The sequence below is a fragment of the Benincasa hispida genome, chromosome 1, assembly GCF_027475165.1.
Source record: "Benincasa hispida cultivar pf3 chromosome 1, pf3_genome.v1.1, whole genome shotgun sequence".
NCBI lineage: Eukaryota > Viridiplantae > Streptophyta > Magnoliopsida > Cucurbitales > Cucurbitaceae > Benincasa > Benincasa hispida.
In genome coordinates, this window is record NC_143478.1 from 336913 (window position 1) to 353214 (window position 16302).

Genomic DNA, 16302 nt, shown 5'->3' on the forward strand with positions numbered 1-16302 from the left:
TTGAAGATTTAATCTTTTACAGCATCTTCAATGTACACCCAGAATTGTTGCAAAAGCTCCCTCAAGTTGATGAGCTATACCTAGATTTTGTTGCAAAAGATCCCTCAAGTTGTTCTCAACCTCCGCCCAAAGGCTGAGACCCATAAGACATAAGAATTTTTCCTTATTTAAGCTCACTGTTCAACACTAACTGTGCATTTAACGGACAATTGAATGCTAAATCTAAAAAGCCTAAGTCATTATCCAAAATTGCTGTTCAAGGTAACTAGCAAGCACATGAATAGTAACTTTGTCTAATGCCTTGAATAGATATTGAGGCAAGAATCATAACTCCTACCAGCAGGGTCAACTTCATCAAATAGTTTTTTTCCTTGTTTTAGCGAAACTGTCCTTCTCAAATCGCTCACGACCTTCAAGAATTATACCAAGATATCCGTACACATTGCTTTGTATCTTCAACTTAATAATTTCATGTTCATCTTTAGAGAAAGGTGCATCCTTATTTAGAATTTTGGCCTGCAAAAGCATTTAGAAAATGAGATTGCCAACTTGATTGGACTACTAAAGATTTGCAATCAAGGAGTGCAATGCAGACAAAATTGAGATTACTAAAGAAATCTATAGAGTACACACATTATCTCAGAGATAAAATAAATGGAGCACAATTTCTCATAATATAACCACCAATGGAACTGTCCAAAGACAATCTAGTGATATTGGTACGATGCACCATATACTCAATTGACCAATTAGAGACTACCTGCTTGAATATAGTACTTGTTCTAGATCCATCATAACCAACTAAAAGGAGCTTTTGAAGAGCAAGGTAGTAAGGAAAAGTTCTGTAAACAAGGTTGTTGTCTGGTTCCCTAGAACAAATTAAAGATTTAGAAGAAGTTGGTAGTGATAACAAAGCACAGACAAGCTTCATTCCAGCCTAAAATGTAATCGAGAAGTTAAAAATAAGTATATGACCAGTTATAGCTACATATGTAAGCTAAAATCAAAATTAACTGTCTATTTACATAAGATAGTACCTTCCCCCATATGTACCCTTTGGTGTTTTTCTGACCCTCCTCTTGGTACGATCCATCCTCATTGACCCAAAAGTGTGGATTACCAGTGCATTGAACTCCAGCCAACTACAACGATCAAATATTCCCTTTTAACTTTAGAAGTTTATGCTAGAGACAAAGGTTACAAGTATAAAATTTACTTGTAGCATCCGGAGCTCTACTTTTGTAATTTCTCGGCCATTTATAAAAATCTTTGTATTTCCAATGCTAGCATCTGCCTTAATAGGCCCACCGATGTTAAGATGAGGAGTAATTTATCTTTGAAGGTTTCTGTCCTTCCTGACAAATAGATTAGAAAGTTTAATTGCATAACCAAGAATTACGTCTTGAAAATAAAAGAAAAGGAGGAAAACTCAAGGTAACAAGATTCACCTTGACTGATCGATGCAAGAGCTCGAAAATATCAAAGCTTAATAACTCAGGAAACTCTATTATTAAAGCTTAATGCGATTTCAATGGGGATCTTGGATTAAATGGGAGACACTTTGCCTGTCGAAAGCTCTTAGGGGGCCTAAATTAATAAGGCATTTTGATAAAAGAGATGAATATTAGAACAATAATGGATGTAGATGGTATCAAAAATCAAGAATGTATACCAAATCGTACTCTTCAATGGAATATTCATATCCAATTCAAAATAAAACACTTTGTTTGGAGAGCTATTAATGATATCCTTCCTACAGTAAAAAAATTTGATCGACAAAAGAATTATAGAAGATGAGGATTCCTCGCTTGTAAATTAATAAAATAGCCATATCGAAACAGTCCTGCATCCCAAATCCCTAATTCTTCATCTACAGTTACAACCCAAAAAAAAAAAACAAAAAACAAAAAAAATAAAAAAGATGGAATGAGACATCCAAAATACGATCATAAATTACATATCATCCAACCCTACCTCTATAATTCAACCTTCAAGTCGCCTTCGACAGAGACTTCGTACCCTTCGATGGAGATTTCGGCTCTTTTGTAGCCTTATCCATCTTCTTTGGCAACAGAACCGGGTTGATATTTGGAAGAATGTTGCCACTAGCAATAGTTACGCCAACGAGCAACTTTCCGAGTTCTTCATCGTTCCTAATCGCCAATAGAACGTGCCTTGGAATGATCCTGCTCCTCTTGTTGTCTCTTCGATGACAAGAGTGAAGAGAGGGGAGTGCAAGTTGAAGAGGCGACGGATTTAGGGATTTAGGGATATATTATTTAATAAAAAAAGCCCATCTTCAATGTCGGTTTATAACCGACATTAAAGATTCATTTTTTTTTAAAAAAAAATCGACATTATACATCCGATTTCACTTTTTCCAACCGACATTAAAGCCCGAATTTCATCTAGTGCTAGATGTACTAGGCGTTCTACTCGATGCTGGCTTATCTGTTCTTTCAAATGATCTAAGCTAAGGATGCTTTTACCAATTGATCAAGTCGGCTTAAGCGTTTGAAATGAAGTTTTGCATAAAGTATAAATGCATTCAACATAAACAAGAAACAAATAATGGCAAAGTGTGATGGATCAAATATATGAATTTTATAAAGAAGCAGATTGTCTTTACAAAAGCAATACTTAATCAAATGAAATGAAAGCGATAAATGAGATGAAAGGAACTGAGTCAAGCCGCAGAGTACAATATCTTGTATCTCTTTGGCTCAATCTTAGTTGTGTACAATCACTTGTATAGGAGTTGGACGAAGTGTCTTTCTCAAGCTTGGCTTCCTCCACTCCCTGACCGGTGGTGATGGTGGTTTTCAACCTTTCTGATCGTCTTGGCACCACAACACAACTTCTAAAGAACTAAAACTATGACTACGCTAATATAAGAGTGAGAATCTTGAAAAATGTCTGTGTATGTACTTCGAATTCTGGAGGGACTTCATCTATTTATAGGCGTTGGTCATCTCCAGCTTGGTGATGGGCAGCATTAAAGTCCATGAGCTGGTCAGCCGCCTGACACTTGAAAGCTTTCCAGATGCCGGCTATTGCAGGTGCCTATACTTGCAAGTGGTGATATGACACAATCAGCCTAGATCAATAAATCTTCTTTGTGTTGAATTCCCTCCGACGCATGGCCCATGCGTTAGAACTTTTGCCTACGACACTTCTTAATGATGCGTTAACTTCTTGTTAAAATCTTGCAATATAATGCGTTAGTGTCGCAGTATTTAGTAATAAAACTTTTTTTGTATGAGTTTGCTAATGTTTGAGTAATTCCATGTGTTTCTTCTAAAAATGAGGAGAATTTATCATTAAAAACCTTAGTTGTTCCAACTTAAGAGCAAAAATAACTTGTATTTCTACAAGTTATCAAGATGAAAATGGCGACTATCATAACATTTAATTCTAAAATTAAGCGTTCGATACATGTTGTGAATGAAAGATTAGAGAAGATGAATATAGATGATGAAATAGAGATTAGAAACAAATACGGAAAGAGTGTCAACGTCTTAACACAGATCCCGAACGAAGATTGTGCTTGCCGGCGTGTGGAAGTGGTGGAGAGGAAAGCTTCCCTCTCAGGCTTGCTTTCCCAGTAGAAATGACCTTTACACAGAGCTTCAACTACAGGAATTGGAAGGATTCTCTGCTCAGAGACTCACCTCTTGGCCTTGTCTCGTGGTTCTCCTAGATCTACTCTATAATTCGCTTCAGACCAGCCTCTCTCTCAGAATCAGTACATACACGTCTCTATGTATATATGTTTGTACCAGTATCTGTATCTGTATCTGTATATCTTTTCAACGAATTTGAAGAAGCTATTTATAGGCAAGGCCTTAGCTCTTCGAATTTGTGGTCCCCAACTGTATAGTTATGGTAGTTCCTAAAATGGCGGAATGGAAAATTCCTTCTGTTACGCAATCAACCCATCAAAAATGCACAACTGAAAGTTGTACACTTGTCAAAATCTTCCGCAAATGCGTTGCTCTTCACATCTTTGATCGATCGCCGCATGCAGTGTTGTTTTTTATTACCACATGCGATTAAATTGCATTGATCACTAGAGCTCTTGATTGATTGTCGCATGCGCCGTCATTGCGTTGATCATCTTTTCATTCTTGATTGATGGGCGCAATGCGACGTAGATGCGTTATTCATTTCGTCTTTGAGCCATTAACGCATACGGTGACTTATTTCCTACAAAACAGAAACTGAAACATTCTATTCTACCATCGCAATGGTGTTAGTGGGTGTATTTACGACATTCATAATTTTCGCATTTCTTAGCCAATTTTTATACTATCGATGCAACTTTTCTTTCTTTTTGCCGCAATATCTAAATAAAACAGTATAAATAACTTGTATTTCTACAAGTTATCAACCGCTAGGGTTTTTCCATAGATCTAATGGACAATAGCAAGCTAGCAGTTCTCAACCGCCATCTTCATCATCCCTGGAAAACTTGTTGAAGCAATACATCGAAAATAATAAAATAGTCCTTCAAAACCAAGCTACATCCATCCGCAATTTGGAAATTTAGCTGGGAAAAATTGCGGGAAAGCAAAAGAACAGAACCCAAGGGACATTGCCTAGCTCAACCAAACTTCCACCCAATCCAGGCATTGCCAAGCAGTCACCCTAAGGAGTGGAAAAGCGACGATAGAAGTCAGAAAGAAGCCTCGCAAAACCGAGTCAAAGGAGCAACCTGCGATTGAATAAAAAAAGCCTATATCGTAGACTGAATCAAAGGAGTCTGAGACAAGGGAACCAGAAGATGCATCTACCTCTAAGCCTCCAGACCATGAAACATTAGAAGTACAACTACCTTCATTTCCTCAAAGACTAAAAAAGAAACGTAACGATGAAGGTCAGTATCAGCTCTTCTTGGAAATATTGAAACAATTGCACATCAATATTCCATTCATAGAAGCGATAGAGCATATGCCGGTGTATGTGAAATTTTTTAAGGACATTGTCTCAAAGAAGAGAAGCACGGGAATATTCACCACAGTGGCATTGACACGTGAATACAACACTATAATTCCACCAAAGATGCGCGGCCCAGCCAGTTTCACAATACCCTGCTCAATAGGAGGAATCTATATTGGTCAAGCATTATGCGATCTTGGGGCAAGAATAAACTTAATACCCCTTTCAAGTTTCAAAAGATTGAATGTGGGATAGCTAACACCCATAATGGTGACTCTTCAACTCGCTGATAGATCCTTGGTGCACCCTGAAGGGAAATTAAAGGATGTCTTGGTAACAATAGGCATATTCCTTCTACCTCTAGACTTCATTATCTTAGATTATGAGGTGGATAAAGATGTTCCAATCATATTGGGACGACCATTCTTGTCTACTGGTCATGCTCAAATAGATGTGCACAAGGAAGAAATCACAATGAGCATCAACGGAAAGAAGCTCAAGCTCAATATTATCAAGGCAATGAAGTTTCCAGATGAGGAAAGCTTATCAGATTCCGATGATGAACAAACTTACATTGAAAATTGGGAGTCCGAAGAAGAGAATGAAGAAAGAGAGGATGCGACAGCATCACTTGCCATGCGATAACAGAGATTTTGAAGAATGATGAAATGCTGAATTTGGATGAATGAAGAAAAGCACAGAAGCCCTCTTTAGAGCAACCACCTACATTTGAACTAAAAATTTTACCCACTTGAAGTACGTATTTCTCGGCTAGAATGGAACCTTACCAGTCACCATATCCTATGCGTTACCTAAAGAAAAAGAAACCGCACTGATTAGTGTTCTGAAAAAATATATTAGAGCAATCAGATGGACGCTCAAAGACATCAGAGGTATCAGCCCAATGTATTGCATGCATCGAATCCAGCTTGAAGAAAATCAAAATTGCTCAATAGAACCTCAACGTAGACTGAACCTTGTGATGAAAGAGGTTGTCAAAAGAGAAATCATCAAATGGTTAGATGCCAGCATTATCTACCCTATTGTAGATAGCACGTGGGTCAGCCCCGTGCAATGTGTTCCCAAAAAGGGTGGGATGACAGTGGTTCCTAACACAAACAACGAATTGATCCCCATGAGGACCATCAAGGGTTGATGGATTTGTATGGACTACAGGAAACTCGATGCAGTGACAAAGAAAGATCATTTCCCCTACCTTTCACTGATTAAATGCTTGACAGATTAGCGGGGAATGATTATTTTTGCTTCCTTGATGGGTACGCAGGCTATAACCAAATTATGATCGCACCAGAAGATCAAGAAAAGACCACGTTCACATGTCCATATGGAACATTCGCTTTTCGTCGCATGCCTTCTGGATTATGTAATGTACCCAGTACGTTTCAAAGGTGTATGACGATGATCTTCTCCGAGTACCTTGAAGACTCAGTTGAAATCTTTATGGATGACTTCTCAGTCTATGGACAAACATATGAAATCTATCTACAAAACCTGGAGAGAATATTGAAAAGATATGAAGAAACTAATTTGGTGTTGAACTGGGAAAAGTGTCATTTTATGGTCAAGGAGGGAATTGTACTAAGGCACAAGGTTTCAAGGAATGGGTTAGATGTGGAAAAAGCAAAGATTGAAGCTATAGAAAAACTTCCACCTACAGAGAATGTGAATGCTTTGAGAAGTTTACTAGGACGCGCGGGAAATTAGAGTTTTTGGGTTAACTTGATTCCATTAGAATTACTAGAGTTTGATGTTATCCTAGGTATGGATTTCCTAAGTAAACACTATGCCACCATGGATTGTTTTAATAGAGAAATAATGTTTAGGAAACCAGGTGAAAAAGAAATAACCCTGGTGGAAAGTAAAAGAATACTTCCAGGGAGTTTAATATCAGCAGTAAAGGCTAGGAAGTTGTTGAGTAAAGGATGCGAAGCCTGTTTAGCCTATATAGCAATTTCACAGGATAAGAAAATGAAACCTGAGGATGTACTTGTGGTACAAGAATTCTTAGATGTATTCCCTAAAGTGTAGGCTTACCACCTGACAGGGAAATAGAGTTTACTATCGAGTTAGTTCCAGATACAGCACCTATATCCCAGGCACCATATAGGATGGTACCAACAGAACTAAAGGAACTAAAAATTCAGTTACAGGAACTTGTAGATAAGGGGTAAATTAGACCCAATGTGTCGCCTTGGGGAGCACCAGTCTTGTTTGTTAAAAAGAAAGATGGTACTCTTAGATTATGCATAGACTATAGACAGTTGAATAAGGTGACCATTAAGAATAAGTACCCATTACCTCGTATAGATGATCTCTTCGATCAGTTAAAGGGAGCCATGGTGTTCTCTAAGATAGATTTGAGATCAGGCTATCACTAGTTGAAGGTGAAAGGCACAGATGTTCCAAAGACTGCATTCAGAACTAGATATGGACATTTTGAGTTCCTAGTAATGCCGTTTGGATTGACAATGCTCCTGCGGTATTTATGGACTTGATGAATAGGATATTTCATCATTATTTGGATCATTTTGTGATAGTTTTCATAGATGATATACTAGTGTATTCTAGTAGTGCAGAGAAGCACAAAGAACATCTAAGGATAATGTTACAGATTCTAAGAGAAAATGAGTTATATGCCAAATTTAGTAAGTGTGATTTTTGGTTAAATCAAGTCGTATTCCTTGGGCATATAGTTTCAGATGACGGAGTTAGCATTGATTCCCAAAAGATAAAAGCAATAGTTAACTGGGAACGACCCCTAAATGTAATCGAAGTACGCAGATTTCTGGGTTTAGCAGGTTATTATAGGAGATTCGTGGAGGGTTTTTCTAAGATAGCTCTTCCATTGATAAACCTGACTAGAAAAGATGCGAAGTTTGAGTGGTCGCCAGAATGCGAGCACAGTTTACAAGTGTTGAAACAGAGGTTAGTAACAGCACCAGTATTAACTCTACCTACACCAGGTAAGGAGTTTGAGGTTTATTGTGATGCATCCCAACAAGGGTTAGGATGTATGCTGATGCAGGAGGGGAAGGTAATAACTTAGCTTCTCGACAGTTAAAGAAGCATGAATGTAACTACCCTACACATGATTTGGAATTAGCAGCAGTTGTGTTAGCTTTAAAGTTGTGGAGACATTACCTATTAAGTGAGCAATGTCATTATTCACGGATCATAAAAGTCTAAAGCATATCTTTGATCAGAAGGAACTAAACTTGAGACAGAGAAAATGGCTCGAATTGATCAAAGACTATGACTGTACCATTGACTATCACCTAGGTAAAGCAAATGTAGTAGCTGATGCTTTAAGTCGAAATACTAGATCAGCTAGAGCTAGTATCAATTCAGTGAAGGGTACACTGATTCATGAGTTGTATAATGCTAGGGCAGCATTATCAATCGGTCAAAAAGGAGGGTTACTAGCTTCATTTCAAGTGCGTCCTACACTCATAGAAGATATTCTACGTGAACAATTAAAGGATTCAGATCTTCAGAAGTTAGCTGAAGAAGTGGATAAAGGATTGAGGACGGACTACCAATTAAAAGCTGACAAAGTGCTATTGAAAGAAGGTAGGATATGCGTACCTAAGGATTTATCACTTAAATAAGCTATTCTAGAAGAAGCACATAGTTCGGCCTATGCTATGCATCCGGGCAATACGAAGATGTACAAAATATTAAAGAGATCGTACTGATGGCCTGGTATGAAAAGAGAAATAGCGGAGTATGTTGACAGGTGTCTAATATGTCAACAAGTTAAATTGGACAGACAGAGGCCAGCAGGATTACTTAATCCACTCCCAGTACCAGAGTGGAAATGGGAGCATATAACGATGGATTTCCTATTTGGATTACCTAAGACACCAGCAAGCTATGATGGTATATGGCTAATTGTGAATAGATTGACAAAAATAGCTAAGTTTTTACCTGTTAAAGTTACTTATACCTTAGACCAATTAGCTAAGTTGTATGTTGATCGAGTTGTGAGTCAGTTTGGAGTCTAGTTTCAATTGTATCAAATCGAGACTCTAGATTTACATCAAAGTTTTTGCCTAGTTTACAGAAAGCTATGGGAAACAAGTTATCTTTTAGTACCGCTTTTCATCCACAGACAGATAGTTAGTCTGAGCGGACAATCCAGACATTAGAAGACATGCTGAGAACATGTATATTGCAATTCAAAGGAAGTTGGGATACGCATCTGTCATTAATCGAATTTGCGTATAACAATAGTTACCATTCGAGCATCGGGATGGCACCGTATGAGGCACTATACGGAAGGCCATGTAGAACTCCGATATGTTGGAATGAAGTCGGTGAAAGAAAATTACTAGGTCTAGAACTTGTACAACAGACATCAGACAGCATTAAGATTATAAGAGATAATCTTAAGACAGCTCGAGATAGGCAAAAGAGTTACGCTGATAAACGGAGAAGAGAATTGAAGTTTGAAGTTGGTGATAAAGTATTTCTAAAGTTATCTCCGTGGAAAGGAATACTCAGATTCGGTAAGAAAGGGAAATTAAGCCCGAGATATATTGGACCTTATGAGATAATAGAAAGAGTCGGCCCAATGGCATATAGATTGGATTTACTTCCAGAATTATCTAGTATTCATGATGTGTTTCATGTGGCAATGCTTAGAAAGTATGTGCCAGATCCTACCCATGTATTGCCTGAGCAACCGGTATAGTTGAAAGAGAATTTGTCTTATGAAGAGAAACCAGTGGAGATTCGTGACAGAAAAGAACAAGTTTTAAGGAATAAGACAATCCCATTGGTAAAGTTACTATGGTGAAAACATAGCACAGAAGAAGCAACGTGGGAAGCCGAAGAGCAAATCAGAAACAACTATCCGCAATTGTTTAGTTGACAGACTTGTAGCGAAATTTCGAGGATGAAAGGGGGAGGTAAATGTGAACCCCAAATCCTAATTTCTCTACTTGAGTATATTTCCTATTGAGAATAGTGTGATGAGTAGGTTGATGTGGAAACTAGTGTGGAATGGTAGAAAAAAGAGTGGAAAATTAGAAGAAAAAAGGAAATTTGGAAGTTTGACTTTTGGGGAAAATTTGGTTAAGTATAGAAATTGGTGTGTTGATCCGTTGGAAGGCACACGGGTAGGCAAGGCATGCATAGAAAGGCAGCCCATGCATCGAGCAACCTCGGTCAGCACCCATGCCATGCATCGAGCAGCCTCGGCCAGCGTCCAAGCAATGTGTCGAGCAGCCTCGGCCAACGCGCATGCAATGCGTCGAGCAGCCTCGGCCAGACGCCCTGCCAATGCATCGAGTGGGCATGCCCATGCATTGAGCGCCCTGTCGAGTAGCCATGCCGTCCATCGAGGTGCCCTGCCATGCAGCCAAGCGCACAGCCCATGCCATGCGTCCATGCAGCCGAGCAAGCGAGCCATGGCCAGCATACGCCGCATGCCCATGTGCCTAAGCACCTGGCCAAGCATCAAAACGTCGCGTGCAGCCCATGCAGCCAAGCACGCCCATGCGTCGAGTGGCCAGCATGCCCATGCATCGAGCGGCTAGCCCATGCAGCGCGCCTATGCGTTGGTGGCCAGCACCATGCACCCATGCCAAGCAAGCCGTGCGAGTGAGCCATGCGTCGAGGATGGACGGTCACCCTATACGTTGGTGATGGTTAGCTCCTTGCGATGGCTAAGTTGAATTGTAATGATAGTGAATTGGCTTGCTATGCATTGAGTAGAGGTTATGCGTTGTTTATGGACTAGGCGTTGAGCATCCAAGAGTTGGACGCATACAAGGGTGAGGTCACATAGAAAATGTCATCAAAACCATGTGTCTTCTTGGAAGGAAAGCCTTAAGCCTTAAGAATTTGAGGTGGTGGCATCAGATTGGAGGCTCATGCGTTGGCAACATGGGAGTAAGACACTTAGCTTACGATGATCACAGCATTGCGTTGATGAGGTGAGAATGAGACACTTGGCCATGCAGCCAAGTAGGTGGTGTCAACTCCAGAGAAGGTTTGGACGCCTATAAATTGGGACTTTATTTTTAGATTATAATTCAGAAATACCCTAAAAAGAGTGGAAGAGTGGAGCAAACCTTGCGTTGGAGCCAAATCCATGCATTAGTCATAGAGGACGCATTGGACAGTGAGGTCTGAAGAGGATGCATCAATTTGGGACGAGAAGTTCTCCCAATTTACTCGTGCGTTTGGAGTGATTTCAAAGCCACTTGAAATCTCTGAAAGTCTAGTTTTTAGGATAGGGCTACTGGAAGAAAAGTTAGAAAGGATCGGGCTGGAAACTGAGAAGAAGACAGAAGGGTCAGGCTGTCGAATCAATTTGGGCCAGTCTTGAAGATTCTGTGATTCCGGCCAAACCACGAAGAGTTCTAAGCTTAAATTTTAGGGTAAGATTCCTGAGACATTTAGAATACGTTTGTAGAAGGAATCATCTCAAAATAAGAGTTAGAACTGTGAGTAATTTGAGCTGTAAATTGAATCTGAATTCTAGGGGTGAAAAGGGAGCCCGAGGTAGAAAAGGGAGCTACTAAAGTGAAAAGCTCCTAAGCAATCAAGGTGAGTGGCTAAAATGTTTTGACTAAAAAATTTGCTTAAAATATTTTATTACAACGTGTTATAGAAAGCATGTTTTAAAGAAGATTATTCTCACGCCATCTAGTTTTACAAAGTAATTTCCAAGCAAACCATGAGTTATGTTTTAAACGCATGCATGTGTGAGAAATTATTGAAAAGCGATTTATATGTGTTAAATATACTCAGCATGCATTAGTACCTTTAAAGCCATATTTTTATATGTGTTATACTTTACATGCTTTAAAGAGAAAGTTAACCTTAATCAGATACTAGAAGGGACGTTTGAGAAGGTATCTCAGATAGCAGAAGGTACCAGAAGTAAAGGTATGACGGTACTTAGTATGGCCACGTGCATGTAGGTAGAGTCAGAGATTGAGCAAAAGGGTTCTCTCTTGAATAGTAGTTGGTGTTAGGATTGTTTTTACCCACAGTAGGGTATCCTCAACTGAGAAAGAGTTACTGTTTTAGGATCAAAACAGCTTTATATGTTCATGCTTGGAAAATGTTTATACTATAGTACAAGTACTGTAGAAGCTTATATTTCAGTTAAACTCTTTATTGATATTTTGCATGAGAATCAATTATCTTTCTTAAGTCACTCACTGGGCGCAAGCTCACCCTGTTTTCAAATGTTTTCTCCCCCTCCCCCCCCCCCCCCCCCCCCCCCCACAGGTAGTGGTCAAACCCTCTGAAGATAGCTCTGCATCTGCTCTGCCACTAAAAAATAACGAGATTTGTAACCCGTCTATTAGGTGGTTACTATTAATATTGTACACATGTTACTGTTGTTCATATAGGGACTAGGGTTTGTGGGTTTTAGGACTTGTGAATCTAATGTTGTAATGACTCTAAATATGTTATGTTTCTGAATTAATAAATTTTGGCCTAAAGATATTCCGCTGTATATGAGTTTTATATTGGTATCAAAGTTATTCCGCAACAGTTAGTAGGCAGTAAGTATCAGCTACAGGGTTGATAACTATTGTAGTCACGCCCTTTCCTAGGCTAAGAGGGTGTTCTGGGGTGGGGTGTGACAGTAAATGATCGCATAGCCTTGTGTTAACACAATCTCTTAATGCGCTCGGACGTTAATTTCTTTGGATTGCATTTCCGCCTTGCGTCAACGCATTTTCTACACAAAAATACATATGTTAGTTGTTTTAATGCGATGGACGCATGCGACCGCAACGTTGTGAACTTAATGCTTTTGGACGCAATATTGTATATTTTTATCAATACAATCCTGCATTGTTTTATAACTTTACGCTGTAATAACGTGCATTTCTACCCGTTATCAATCACCCTATGGAGGGCATTTCGGCGGACAACGCACGCCAGCGAAAGTTTTGCAATGTGGGTATTACTGGCCCACTTTATTTAAAGATGCATGAGAATACTCCATGAAATGCGATAAGTGCCAGCGCATTGGAATATTTCAGAAAAAAATGTGATGCCAATGAACATCATTTTGGAGGTGGAGCTATTTGATGTCTGGGAAATAGATTTCATGGGACCATTCCCATCGTCAAATGGTCATAAATACATTCTATTGGTTGTCGACTATGTTTCCAAATGGATTGAAGTTGTTTCATGCATTGCAAACGATGCGAAAACAGTCTCTAAGTTCTTGCAGAAAAACATCTTTACTCATTTTGGCACCCCACGTGCCATAATAAGTGACGAAGGGACCCACTTTGTGAATCGCATTGTTAATAAACTATTGATCAAATATAATATCCACCATAAGATCACCACAGCGTATCACCCCCAAACAAATGGACAAGCAAAGGTTTCTAACAGAGAAATCAAGTCAATCTTAGAGAAGGTGGTGAACCCGTCGCGGAAGGATTGGACCATGAAACTAGATGATGCCTTGTGGGCATATCAGACTACTTATAAGACACCCATAGGCATGTCACCATATGCGTTGGTATTTGGAAAGGCTTGTCATCTACCTTTGGAATTGGAATATAAGGCGATGTGGGCAGTTAAGAAACTTAACTTTGATTTTAAGGCTGCAGGAGAAGAGAGAAAACTTCAACTACTAGAGTTGGACGAGTGGAGATTACAAGCGTATGAGAATTCTAAAATTTACAAAGAATGCACCAAGTGATGGCATGCTAAGCATCTTTGCGAGAAAAACCTCAAGACAGGTCAAAGGGTATTGCTGTTCAACTCTAGGCTGTGTCTCTTTCCTGGAAAACTGAAGTCGCATTGGTCTGGGCCTTTCATAATCAAAGAAGTATTTCCATATGAAGTGGTGGAATTGACCAACGAAGATGGGACTAATGCATTTAGAGTGAATGGACAAAGAGTAAAGTTGTACATGGAGGGGATTTCCAACGCAAGAAAACCTCCATTGACTTGGGTAAGCCAGAATAAAGAAGAAACACTCAGTCCCTGTAATGATAAGCGGCATACATTCATCAAGGACGAAGTATATCCTTTTGAATATCCTTTCAAGAATCTATTTTACTTTATGTATATTTACTACTTTTTATGATTGTCAACTCTTTTCTTTGGACTTCTTTCTATCCTTTTGATTGCATCATTTTGATCGTAATAAACGAATGCGACGGAGTAATGTGATGGGCTTAAATCACGCGATTGGTTGAGCTTTTGAAAAAGCACAACTCTTCGCAATTACAATATCAGCCCATCGCAGGAAAGGACGCGATCAGCATGATGCAGGCGAAAATTAAATTTGGGGGTTGTGTCCCTCCTTGCCTCATCTTATTTCAATTCTTGTACTTCTCAGTTTCAATTCAATATTGTTGAATTCTACTATCGCGTTTTCTCTCGTTTTTCTTAATTCTGAATTTTTTATTGCTTTATTTGGTCGTCGCATTCATCCTCTGCCCATTACGACTTCAATGATGAAACATATGCCTCTTTTCTTATCGCATGAACTAGCATCGGATTAATTTTAGGGCGTTCGATTCACAAAGCATTTCTAAAATTTAGTTGGTCTGCTAGCTTTACTTCAAAACTATTTTTACAAATTTATCTGAATCCATTACATGAATTATTTCGTTTTTCAGCAATGAGGACATTGTTCCATTTTAAATTTTTTTTTTTTTTTTTGGGGGGGGTGGGGGGGGGGGGGGTGGGGGGGGGGGGGGGGGGGGGGGGGGGGGGGGGGGGGGGGGGGGGGGGGGGGGGGGGGGGGGGGGGGGGGGGGGGGGGGGGGGGGGTGGTGTTATCTTCTTCATCATCAAATCCTTCTGCCTTTGTTATTTTTAGCCTTGATAGAATTTCAATGCAAAAAATAATAGTATATATATATATAACGTTAAGATCGAATCCTGCTTGTAGTTGGATGTCCGCATGACACTTGTGGGGGTAAGCCAAAACGAAGGTGGGAATCATGATCAATGCAAAAGCTAAGTGATCGCAACTCCGCTGCCAAATAAAAAGATGGGCATGAATTTTGACTGAAAAGAGCGTCTTGCTCGTAGTTGGATGTCCGCATGACACTCGTGGGGGTAAGCCAAAACGAAGGCTAGGCACTCGGATCAGTGCAAGATCACAAAACTAATATCTAAATCATGCGAAGGCCAAAACCACTTGAACACCCCGATTTGATAAAATTTGAAATAAACCATGCGATGTCTTGGGAAATGAGTAAAGATTTTTTTTAAGATTAAGCTCGCGATCCCTAAAGGTTAGAAATATTTTAGGAAGATATTAGGATAGAAATTAATAATGATAATGGTTCAGCAGTTTGAATAAGGCATCATGAGAAGCCTAGGCAAGGTAAAGGCGATTGAAATTTTGAGAAATCTTTAGTTTATGCTTGAGGGTAAGCATTGTTTTAAATTTGGGGGTGTGATAACTGGTAGAAATACAAGTTATTAAAACTCAAATTATTAAAACAATGGGAGAAAGCGATGGTGAATAGGCAATATTACGATTGAATGCGCCAAACTAAAAGAAAAATTGCGATCGCTAACTCTCATCGCATAAAAACAGTTAAACGGAGTTATTCTGTGCAGGAACAATGCGATAGAGCATTTTGAGTTTGCGATCCAAGGATACCTCAAAGATGATCGCGTGATGACCTTACATAAAGGTGGTGGCCTAATGGAATAAAACGTGATTGGACGTAAAACCGATAACGGTCAAATTAGAAATTCAGTTGATGGTCGTTGAAGACCATACCGTTGCAAATACATTGAACTTCCGGTGACTATTAGACGGTGTAACAGGTTATGGAAATTAATGTTGCCCATCCACGCAATCATTAGTGAGAAGAACTTGTTTTGTCTGGAAGTCTATAAATACCCAATGCTACCAAACCATGAGGAGATTCCAGGGCGAGGCAAAGCTAAGGGAAGGGAATTCTTGAGAAGAAATTTATTTTCAGAGAGGTCGACTGCCAAAAACAGCATGGAGGAGAGACACCAAACCCTTGCAAGAGCAAGAGTTTATAACTTGGAAAAGAATTGAAGTGATAAGAGTAGTGTAAATGCCAGAAGAAGCAAGACATTGCTTACCTGGCTTGATACTTACACCATTTATCATTTTGTACTTAAACACTTAATTTGCAAGAATGGAAACTTCATTTCAATTTATGTTCAGTCTCTTCACACCATGCATGAGTAGCTAAATTTGTGAATGGATTGAGAAGTACTTAGCTAGCATGACTTAAGCTATACACTTTATGCGATCATCTTGTCTTATGTATGCTTCATTCATCATTTGGAGTACTTGAGAGCGTAGTCTAAAGACTGAATCTAGGCTTGAAAGAGTCGGATTAGATCGCATAAG

General features: G+C 39.3%; 1 protein-coding gene across 1 annotated transcript; it reads right to left on the bottom strand.

The window, feature by feature from the left end:
- Window positions 1-354: 354 nt before the first annotated feature.
- LOC150038153 (extra-large guanine nucleotide-binding protein 1-like) lies at window positions 355-4632 on the bottom strand. The gene is made up of 4 exons (XM_090310005.1): window positions 4585-4632; window positions 1038-1142; window positions 761-937; window positions 355-516 (listed from the first exon to the last, which is right to left on the bottom strand). The coding sequence occupies exons 1-4, from the start codon at window positions 4630-4632 to the stop codon at window positions 355-357; spliced, it is 492 nt and encodes a 163-aa protein (XP_090166131.1).
- Between the last annotated feature and the right edge of the window lie 11670 nt (window positions 4633-16302).

What these genes read in the sequence shown, in the direction of transcription:
- LOC150038153 (XM_090310005.1), bottom strand. Translation starts at nt 4,632, where the DNA reads ATGCCTGGATTGGGTGGAAGTTTGGTTGAGCTAGGCAATGTCCCTTGG. An exon ending in AAGGGTACATATGGGGGAAG is followed by an intron (nt 938 to 1,037) that starts GTACTATCTTAT and finishes ATTACATTTTAG; the next exon opens with GCTGGAATGAAGCTTGTCTG. An exon ending in CAAGTACTATATTCAAGCAG is followed by an intron (nt 517 to 760) that starts GTAGTCTCTAAT and finishes ATGCTTTTGCAG; the next exon opens with GCCAAAATTCTAAATAAGGA.